Here is an 11,514-nt window from a genome sequence, read left to right as displayed (position 1 = left end):
TTGTATGTAAACTTTTTTGTTTTTTTCCGGTGGATAAATTTGTTGTATAGGCAAAAGTTATGGTATGAGCCTATGAGGAAGTATAAGTTAAACTATTAACTTAAAACTTCTACCAAAGGTTTAAAAAAAACATTTAGCAATGATAGAATTTCAAATATACTTCTACCAAAGGTTTAAAAAAACATTTAGCAATGATAGAATTTCAAATATTTTGTAAAATATCCAATTTCTCAACAAGTGTTTCAAAATGCTTTTAATTGTGTAATTTAAAGTTTTGATATGCCCAGGCAATATGATTTTATTGTTCATGTCAAATGCTTTATTGTTTCTCATCTATTGGAATTAAGATCACATAAGCCATTTATAATTGTATTTCGTATTATATTATTCTTGTGAATTGTGACAAACTTAAAACACCACTATTGTACATAGACACATAATATATTATTTCAATTACTAAGCACGTGATTATTCTTTTCCTAATTTCAAAAAATTAAGCTCCCCTTTTCGTGTGAAATGACCAAAAAAACCTTCCTATTAGGTTTCAACATACATATTAAGGAGGAATTTAATATGTTTGGGTGAGAGTGCGAGAGAAAAATAGTTAGTGGAGGGGTCTACATCACATGAGTTGTAAGAAAATTTTATACTTTTACTTCATAAACATTTTAACGGAAAATATAGAATGATTATTTGTGGACGGAAGGATTACATGGATCCATTAAGGTCAACCCTTCATATCTCTTTTTCCAATTCTTGCATATAGATCTACTCATCTACTTAATCCTCTATACTCTTTTGTTTGTCCCTATTCACATAGTGTACACTAATATTACACTCCATATAAGGTAAAGGATACATCAGCATACTTGGATTATAGGATTATACATTAGCATAGATAAGGCAAATACTAGAATACATTAGTCAAATTTGGATAACCATTTGCCAGAGATATAGCGGGATAGTATAAACTCCAATCATAAGCCGACAATCGAATGTTAACTTGCCCATTATAATAATCCTAAATGATTATCGACTAATGATGATGATAATGGTGATGATTGAGTAATGATGTGTAATTGAATATGCATCACGCTACTTTAATAGCCAATTTCAACTTAGGATTGGCCTGATTGAGTAATTGTAAATTTGTGATGTAAGGTGTAGGATCATTCACATATAATTAGGGGAAATAAAAATCTGAAAATTCGCTTAATCTTTTTTTTTTTTTTTTTTTTCTTATTCTTTATCATTTACTTTGGGAATATCAATTGTAAAACACACCGTATGTAATTTACTCAGATCTTATATAAATGTCAATAAAATTAGTTAAAATTTTAGAATAACACTCAAAATTTGAGATCAAATCCCTGTTATATCGGTGTTATTACAGCTATCTTTACCCAAAAAAAAAAAAAAAAACTAATCGTATAACAATTGAGTCCTTTCCCTAAATAATGCTAGCAAAACACCCAATTCCTAAATTACGGCCAATCTTTTATTAATTCCCATTATACCGTCCACGTAAGTTAAAAGAAATTAACCGTTTTTTTTTTTTTTTTTTTTTTTTGTTGGTTCAGCTATAAACAGTAGCGATTTATATCAGAAAACTGCTACTTCAAGTAGCAGTTTATATCAAAACAAAGTAGTGGGTTTCAACATGAAAACCAGTCGCAACTCGCAAGCTTTAATTCTTGTTGTTCCTATAGACTCACCGTTATATACAATCTCCAAAATCAATGCTTATTATTTGTCAAATTTATTTTGTGAATTGAAAATAAGAATAAAATTAACAAGTTAATTAGGTAAAAACAAAATTAGGGTATAATACAAAACAACCCTTCATCTGACCCAAATTTACAGCAGCATCAAGACAGGGTTTGGGGGCTAAAACGACGGCAGTAGGGTGGCGAGAAGCCAGCGGCAGTAGAGGAGGAGCACCACCGTCAACAAAAAGGGTGGAGGCAGAAATCCTTGCTGCTTGAATAAATGGCACTATGGTAGTGACGTGGATGTTTATTAAACAAGAAACCGCTACTTGAGGTAGCGATTTTGAGTAAGTATAAATCGCTACTTCAAGTAGCGGTTTTCCAACATACACCGCTACTTGAAGTAGCGGTTTTCTGCTTAAACCGTAAAATAATAAAGTTCCTTGAACCGGTGACTTGAACGGTAAAGTGGGAATATTTGAAAAAAAGACCGTATTTATGAAATTGGGTGTTTTGCTAGCATTATTTAGGGAAAGGGCTCATAACAATCAAAGTGGTAAATTCTAAAGTTTTAATCAGCCTTTTGACATTAACGTAAACCAATTATATATATATGCCTTTTTTTCCCCTTCTCTCCGTACTATTTTACTGTTTTGCAGATAATCTTACGGAGTATCTATATGCTACTGTGTATTGAAATCTGACGTGGATTAATATCATATATTTCATAGGTTACAATTTTTCAATTTTTTTTAAGAAAAAAGGATCTTCCAGCAAAACTATTGAACAAAGAATTGGTTGTTTTGATTTGGAATTGGGAACCTCATAATGCAAATTTGATAAAGATTACATTGCACAAAATATATACAGCCTTCTCATTCATGCGACTAAAGATCGATACAGATCAATAATTGAAAAAAAAATCACCTGTTAAGCAAAATGAATCATCAAGATGATGCAGACTCCAAAAAAATCCCGCAATATAATATAGGAAACAATTTTTTTCCTGAGTTCAAATTGTGATGTTTATGTCCGCCTGCTGGACTGCTGGTTAAGACTTGAGAGTCTTTGAAACTTGAGCAAGGAAGTGAAGGAACATTGGACCTCAACTGAAAAAAAAATCTTGATTCGAAGTTCCAGACGAGAACATGACTCCCTGATAGAGACAAGCTAGGGAACAAATCCTTTGAGAAGCGGTCAGAAATTTTAGAATGGGTAATTTACATCAGGTGCTAACAGCTGAAATGGGGCTAAACAATTCCTCTTTACTGACAGTCCGCAAAGGTAACCCTGAGACATCTCTTTGATAAACTTCGAGGTAGATGCATCCAACTATATACAATCCAGACCAGAGAAAATGCAAGTCCTGGCAACAATTTGTGGTGCCAGAACAGGAGCTGCATGAAGGCAAAAATTTCGAATAAAATATTTTAATTTTAGAGAGTTGGTTTTCAGGTTACAATAAAGACTCACAATTGCTACGTTCTATTATGTTATCCATTTTCAGGTAAGATAAAATTTGGATATTGGGATTCCATCCAAACTTGTTAGACATATGAATGCAGTTTAGCATTTAACTATACTTAGTTACACCCTCAAATAATAATAATATAAAAAAGATATACCTTAATATTTTAGTCATGTCGACAGAGGTCTGTTAATTAATCAGTTAAGTCATCATCAAGGAAATCAAGTTCAGCATCATCATCTGTAGCTGGACCTGCGTTAGGATGAACTTCCAAGGGCTCTACATCTGCTAGCGTCACCATATCTAGAGTTCCCCTCCTCATAACATCGGAGGTACCATCTTCATACTCGAGTATATCGTAGCTGTATCCATCTTCATGGTCAAATATCCCCTGCTGAGGAAAAAGCAAGTTCCAACTCATCAGAAGACAAGAAAAGGTAAGGCAAAGTTGTGGGGAAAGAGGGAGGGGGGGGGGGGGGGGGGAAGGTTCTTATGCCACCTATACTATAGATTGCAGATGTAGATGATACCTCATCATCTTGAATGGCTTGTCTGCCTGCCTCTACAACCCAGTCATCAAGTAAACCTTCTAGAAGAGCACTGTCAAGTGATAATAATTCATTCGACTGCTTTATTTGGCGCTCCCTCAGTCTCAAATTATAGTGAGCATACACAAAATCATTCAATTTCTTGTGTGCTAGACGGTTCTGCCTTTCACAATGAATCTCATCATATATACTCCAACTGTGTTCGCATCCAAAAGAAGAGCAGGTTTGACTTAGTATGCGTACAGCTAATCGCTGCAATTCCAAACAATTCACACCATGTTGCTGCCACCATACAGCTGATGAGAAAAAATTGATATCAGAACATGTATAATGACATAGGATGACTGCCTTTTTTTGGGTACTGATGGTTCCTTTCACAGTCGGGAGTCTCAGGACTATCTCACCACAAACACAAACAAAAATAAATTCAATAATAAGTCTCATCACCTGGATCAAGCTCAGTTCTTGTACTGATTGCCAATTCAGTCCCAAAATCAGCTTTAGCAGATATAAAGTCAGAGATCTGTCATTAGAGAGAATTGGGTTTAATTTATTTTATTTTTCAATATTGAATCTTGATTAAAAATTGCAGGCACATATTAACCTGCATGGACGCAGAAACCTGTCTCCCCCTGTCTGGTTCAAGGCGAACAATGCATTCATTTAGTCCACGAACCACCTCTGGATTCTTCGTTCACAAAGCAAAGGATCAGCCTTAAAACTGTAAAATGTACACTTAAATATGAAAATTTTAGTTAAACCTACCGCCTGGTAATCTGGTCGATATCTATAGGCTGGATTTAAAGAGTATGCAGCAACGCATAATGGATGATGGAACAAAGAACTTAAGTGACTGTCAATCACATTCCAGAAGGGACCATACTTGCGTGCATCATCACCATGAATGCTTTTAATTGCAAGTTTTGCCCTTACTGTGTCACTATATACATATGGCATAGACAGATTACTGTTGATGTCAACTTTATGGAGTGCGTGCAGAACAGGGTCTACTGATTTCAGGACATACTGCATTTTCTTCCAAAACGAAGCATTTAAAACAATTTTTGCCACATCCTTGCCATCATCTGATCTTGAAAAGCGACACAAAAGCCATTTGCTTGATTGGAACATATCTTTAAGACTAATCCTATGGTCAAATACACCTTGTAAACTAATAAAGTTTGCAGCATATCTTGTAATAGCAGGTCTTAAAATGTCTTGCCCCCCTGTATACTCCTTCTTCATAAGATTTAGCAGCCATATCCGGTTGTAGATGAACTTTGTAACTTTTTGAGCTTTCTCAATGCACTCACCAACCAGCTTTATCTTTGTGAAATCTGCAAGAATTCTATCTATACAATAGGCAGCACATGGGGTCCAAAATAATTTTTTTCTTTTATCTTCAAGCATCTTTCCAGCAGTCTTATAACTCGGGGTATTCTGAGTAACTACCTAAAGCATATACAAGAAAATTATATGAGAAGAATCAGATAGAAGGTTTCATTAGTCTAATAGCTGCCTATTCATAGTTTTTTTTTTTTTTTTTTTAAAAAAAAAAAGGAACCAAAGTTACACACCTGAACAACATTTTCCTCACCAATCTCATCCACCACTTTGTCAAGTAACTTGAACAAACTTAAGGGATCGTCTACTACATCAGTAGCATCAACTAACGAAACAAAGTAGACACCACGAGGACAGGAGACTAAAAAATTGATTAGAGTCCTACCCTGTGAATTTTTCCAACTATCTGCCATAATGGAACAACCAGTTACTGCCCAACATGTCCTATACTCAGCTAGATAGCTTTTGACTGTCGACAATTCATCGTGGAGAAAACGACCAGATATCAGCTGGCTTGAAGGGCCTATTAGACCTGGTCCATAATGACCGACAAGCTCCAGCATTTTCTGGAAAGATAGAGAGTTGGCTGCTTGCATTGGGATCCCAGCATAATAGAAGAATTCACAAATGGCAGACACCACTTCCTTGCGATTCCTTTTGTTTGGTCCGCAACTTCCTTGTTTGTAAGTCAGTGGCATATGATTCATTGAAGTTTTCAAGATGGTGGGATTTTGCCTATGCTTTTTCAAGAACATCCCAGAGCAACTTCCAGAAGACATTCCACTGAAACCCCTCCTGAAATCTTTGCCCAGTCTCTTTCCCCCCATAACTACTCTATCCTTGTTCAAGTGATGCAAAACATCTTCTTCTGCTTCATCCTCTTCAGGTTCATCATCAGAATGCACAAAAAAAGATGGCGTTTCCTTGGCATCTGGCCTTCTATGTTTTCTCCCTGTGCGATGCCATTTCATATTCTCCTTAATCTTCATAAAAACTTCATCTGGAGCATTTTTACAAGGCGCAACTTCTCCAGGAATTCTAGCCAAGTGTTGTTTAAATCTATTGATGCCTCCACTAACTATTTTGCCACAGTAATTGCACTTCACCTTTTTCTTCCTCTCGTCTTGAGCAATACCATGCTCCCAACCAGGGTCAACATATCCCAATGAGCGAAGAGGAGTCAAATTTAAAACTAAACTTTTATCATTCATGACATTTTTCCCTTTTCTTCTATAATCAACATTCTCCATTAAATCATCATCGTCATCAGGAGACTGAAAATTCAAATATGCCTGTTCATCATTTTCAGATAGCTTTGGCTTCTTATTGGAGCGGCAGCCTTCCAAATTTTCTCTCATTCTCAAGTATACATCTTCTGGAGCCCTCTCACAGTATGTTACTTCTCCTGAGATTCGAGCCAAGTGTTGTTTTAATCTATATATACCTCCACTAACAACTTTCCCACAATAATTGCACTTGACCTTCTTCTTCTTCTCATCTTGTGCAGTCCCGTGCTCCCAGCCAGGGTCAACATATCCAGCTGGACGGAGTGGGGCCATCTCTCCCATCATTTTATAGACCAAGCATAAAACTTACTATTCCAGCAGTTCAACATTTACTCCATGCTTTAGAGATTATGCAAATAAAAACATAAAGTTTTGATCAGAGAAAGAAGTTGCAAGCACAGAAATTGCCAACAAAACAACATTAATAGAATATACATGAGCTTGGCAAAGAAATTGCAACAAGGTATTCAAAAAAAAAAAAAAAAAAAATAAATAAATAAATAAATAAAATAAAAATCAATTGACAAATAAAACTTCATTAGCACAGTCAAGTTTTAATTAACTACAAGATACATTAGGAATCTTCAGATAATTAGACCTAATGCATGCAACTATGCAAATATGACAAGGTCAAAAAGATTTGAAATGGACACTAAATACTACAAGTATTAAGGAAAGTAGGCAAGAGCAAAGACGGATCGGAGTTATCTTGTGGCAACATGAGCATCAAAAAATAAAAACTCAGCCAAGACGCAAAAGAGAGAATGGTCAAACGCCCCCTAGACTCAAAATGGAAACTAATGTAATAATGTGTAAAGTAGCTTTAGTATGCTAGGAAATGGCTATTGTGACGCTTATCCACACCTATATGACAATGAGGAAATAAGAAGCAGTGCCTTTAGAGTAAACACGATATAATCCACAACGATCAGCATTAAACATCTTATTCATATGTCATACCCAAGCTTTCTAACAAAACGCCTACTCTCTGTAGGGTAAGATGGGGTTGAACGTACATAACCTTACCTAAATTACCCCTTTACAGTATCTTTTAGCCATTATTTATGAAGATGCATCACAAAGGAATTATTCTTACAGCAATAAGACAACTTCATTTCAGTGATGTCAACCTACACATTCCAACCAATAAGAAAACTTCATCTCACCATTACAACTATTTTACCATAAAAAATTCAAACTGCATCCATTATAAACTTATGTTATACTCTCTTCATTTCATCCTGCTTACAAGTATTCAATAATCGATAATCGATACTCAACACTCCAACATGGTTATAGACACTTTGACATCTTATCTACACTCAAAAATAAGCAAAATTTTCACTAAATGGTCAAGTTTGCCACCTGAACACGTACCTGTTGAGTCTAGGAAACACATTACAAATCTTACAATGTACCTAGATTAAAGATTATACTACATTAAAATTTATCAAGTTTAGTTCAAAATTAATTTAATTGATTTCATACATCAGATCAAATCCGTAAAATTTTACTGAAAACAGATACGACAATTGAAATTCAAGCAAAATTTCACATTTACGTTTATAGATTATATCTTTAAAAAATCGATCAAACCTTATAAGGATTAAAAATTTGCAGAAATTATTAACAAAAAAATAAATAAATATACCTGAAAATGTGATCTTTGCTGCAAATTTATGTCAATAAATTCTATCAAAAATGTCAAAATCGGAAAAAAAAAAAAAAAAAAAAAAAAAAAGAAAAATTACCTGTTTTTGCAAATTTGATGCTCCGATTACGATGTATTAGGCATTGAACAGAAAATTTGGGTGAAATTGGGGAAAAAAGATGAAGAATCGGCGAGTAACGATTTGAATCGAACGAGTCAGGGTAACTCGGTGAGAAATTAGGGTTTGGAAAGCGAGTTGGAGGAAAGAGAATCGATCGCTGGGTTGACTCAATCATGAAACGCCTCACTATGAATCGGAATCGGATTAATCCGAGTGGTTTTTGCTTCTTTCTTCACGCGCCTGTTTAACGCGTGGGCTGTCGTTGGGTTGGCAAGGGTATTTGGATTTTCAACTCACTCGTTCGCTTTCCCACGTGTGTTTAGAATTGAGGGTCTATTCTATTCAACTTAATTTCAGTTCAATTTAATTCAGCTCACTTCAATTCAGTTCAAATCCAATTAATTCACTTCAGTTTAGCTCACTTCAATTTCTAATCTTCTTCTCACATAAACAATTCATTTTAGCTCTATTCAGTTCAGTTTAATTAAGTTTAGTTCTGTTCAGTTTAGCTCCAATCAGTTCATTTCAGTTCAGTTATTTTCGGTAAATCGGAACAGGTCCCAAGACCCAGGGTCCATTTGGCATTATCGTAGATTTGGTATAGAAGGAGCCCAGTTAATCACTTTGATGTGATAAGCAAGAATTGTTTATCATATGGCATTTCGGTAAATAAATTAACAATTTTATCTAGTTATAATTACAGTCAGGTTCACTTTTAAGGAAAAAGTTCTTTAAATATTTACAAAAAATATCATTTTAGGAATAAAGACCCATCTCAACTTGTATTTTCTCTTTGTTATAATAAATTGTTAATCTCATAAATCAACTTGTATTTTCTCTTTGTTATAATAAATTATCGTGCCCCAGTTTCAGATCTATGACTGGTTGGTTGATCATAAAATTGGAATCCTTTGTTTTAGGAATAAAGACCCATCTGTGATTGCGCATCATTGAAATTCCAACAAACAATAGTAATTTTGTCTTTTTTTATTAGTTATGCCTACCTTTTTTCGTGAGCTAGTTTTACATTTGGTTAATTGGTTAGCCAGCCAAAAGGAAGTGACGAATTGGTCGAATGTAGATGGAATAACTAGTAGTAAAAAGATAAACATAGTAAGAATATTATATGTTCTCTCCTGTAGTTTGAAAGAACTACATATGAGAGGGGGAAGTTTAAGTGTTGGCTACCAATTCATGTAGTTTAGTTAAGTAAGAAACTAAAAATTACCTTTGATTGGTCTTTGCTCAGAAACGGGACGAGGGATTAGCTTCGATACGTCCATAGGTGGTGGATGAAGTGTTGCAAATTCACCAGGTTTGACTACCGGGTTAAAAGTCTCTCCATAGTCCAAGCCAACTTGTTGACCTGCACTAAGTCAGGCATTATGAACGGCAAAGGACCACCATCATTAAATATTATACGAAGTATTTACCATATTTCACTAACTTTCCCAATCTCACATGCATGTCCTTTGTTTTAATAATGTAAATCAAATCTATTAATTACCTCTATATCACATTTCTATGGTCTCTACCTATTATTTTTCTCAAACTACATGTCTAAGGGAGTGTGTCAATAAATAACATCAATGCAGTTTGTCGTGATTTTTGGTGGTGTAACACCCTAGAAATTCCTTTCCTATAAAATACCTGTTTTGCTCTTTTTAAAATTCAAACTAGGAAAATCTAAGACATTATCGCGCACCATGAAAACGGCTAAGGCAACTATCAAAGGCACACAGCGGAAGACTATCTTTAAAAACAATTAAAACAATTCAACTTAAAAAGTCAACCAAACGAAAGTAAAATCAAACCAAAGTCAAACGAAGTCAACCTACAACTTGGAACCATTGTACGCCCTTAACAAAACCGAACCAACTCAAAACCTTTGCGTTAGTCTCACATGCATAATATAATAAAATAATTAAAGCAATAAACACATCGTAGACTTATGGAAACTATCATGATTCGCTCTTCACTCATGCCCATCATGAATATGTTTCATCACCTGAAAAGCTTCTCTCTACTTGTTTCCACTACTCTCCATTAAAAACGGGTCATCATAAGGCCAAGGTAATGACAAGGCTAAACAAACATACAAACACACAATCAGCAAAGCTGAGTAGATAAGCGTAATTAAACACACTAACATGCTATCACCTATCAACACACAACTTATCTCGTTGCACCTATTTACAAGCATACAACATACAACATGACTCTCAATTAAATATAACTAATTGATTCATTTAGCATTGATTACGCATCGAACGGGTTTTCCCCTAACCTGCCCCAATAAAGGGGTACTAACACGAGAGCTAACCGTGCCACTATAAAATAATCACTCGTAAGTGGCGGAATTCTTGCGCATAATAATAAAAGGAAAATATAGCGTCCTGTACTCCCAGTAGCAGTTATGGTCAAATATAAAGTCGAATAACTCCCCCCATATGTTCATACTCAAGGTATATACGTTTCAAGAGTTTTGGTGCGTAATCTCTTTCACTTTACGTTATTTACATATTATTAAACTTGGTGATGACTCTCAAACCATAACACAAACAAACATTATATTTATTCAAACAATTAAACATTCCAATTTAATTCTTGAATAATCAGTGACCACATAAAATTTAATGTTGAACCCTTTTTTAAATCTACCTCGTTGCCAAAGACACCTTAAACGCATTATGCACCAAAATTCCTATCCCTCGGTATTGGAAACACCTTAAGTGCACTAAGACACCAAAATATAATTTATTCCTCGTGTACATAGACACTTAAATAGCTTTTTTCTCATGCTTATAGCATCAATAAAAATTATATGAACCATAATAAAATTCCCTTTTAATATTCCAAACCAAATTAAACATTTAGTTTAATTAAACATGCTCTCTATCATGCCAATAATAAAAGTGTGGTTCATATATAACAAGCCAAAATAATTATTTCCATTCAATAATCCATCACAAATAATTCATGCTTCAAATTTCAATCACCAACATCAAGCAAATAATAAATTCCAATCAAAATCTATCATAATACTATTTGGAATCAATTATTCAAAGCCTAGCATGTTCCTACATCACCAAATAAATATCAAAGTACACGAACGTACCTTGAATACGATCTTAAAATCGCCACGACTAAAAGAAATCACTCACTTGGAAATCTCCTACAATCCAAAATTATAACATGACATTAAAATCTACTCCACACAAATTTCCAGCAATATATACTCTTATTAAATCACTCATAATTTGATTAAAACAAGCTAAAAATTAATTTAAAACCTCTTACTTTAATCCCAATTAATTGGTAGTCGAAATTCCCTCAAGAAACTTAATTTTTAGCTTACTAACAAAATTTTCAGAAATATTAATTCAT

At 34.4% G+C, this 11,514-nt stretch overlaps 1 protein-coding gene across 3 annotated transcripts; it reads right to left on the bottom strand.

Annotated features, from left to right (window-relative positions):
- Window positions 1–2,477: 2,477 nt before the first annotated feature.
- On the bottom strand, window positions 2,478–8,293 carry LOC145581950 (uncharacterized). Of its 3 annotated transcripts, none has more exons than XM_081638989.1 (8): window positions 8,107–8,293; window positions 5,303–6,694; window positions 4,491–5,177; window positions 4,330–4,413; window positions 4,173–4,248; window positions 3,708–4,021; window positions 3,335–3,571; window positions 2,478–3,106 (listed from the first exon to the last, which is right to left on the bottom strand). In XM_081638989.1, the coding sequence occupies exons 2-7, from the start codon at window positions 6,638–6,640 to the stop codon at window positions 3,371–3,373; spliced, it is 2,700 nt and encodes an 899-aa protein (XP_081495115.1). In that variant the 5' UTR covers window positions 6,641–6,694; window positions 8,107–8,293; the 3' UTR covers window positions 2,478–3,106; window positions 3,335–3,370. The 3 variants fall into 3 exon arrangements, with proteins under 3 accessions (XP_081495115.1, XP_081495116.1, XP_081495117.1); XM_081638990.1 differs by having other exon boundaries at window positions 2,478–3,041; XM_081638991.1 differs by having other exon boundaries at window positions 3,335–3,568.
- Window positions 8,294–11,514: the final 3,221 nt, after the last annotated feature.

The sequence above is a fragment of the Chenopodium album genome, chromosome 15, assembly GCF_948465745.1.
Source record: "Chenopodium album chromosome 15, dcCheAlbu1.1, whole genome shotgun sequence".
Classification (NCBI taxonomy): domain Eukaryota; kingdom Viridiplantae; phylum Streptophyta; class Magnoliopsida; order Caryophyllales; family Amaranthaceae; genus Chenopodium; species Chenopodium album.
The sequence above is the reverse complement of the archived record's forward strand: the minus strand, read 5'-3'. Positions and strand labels throughout refer to the sequence as shown.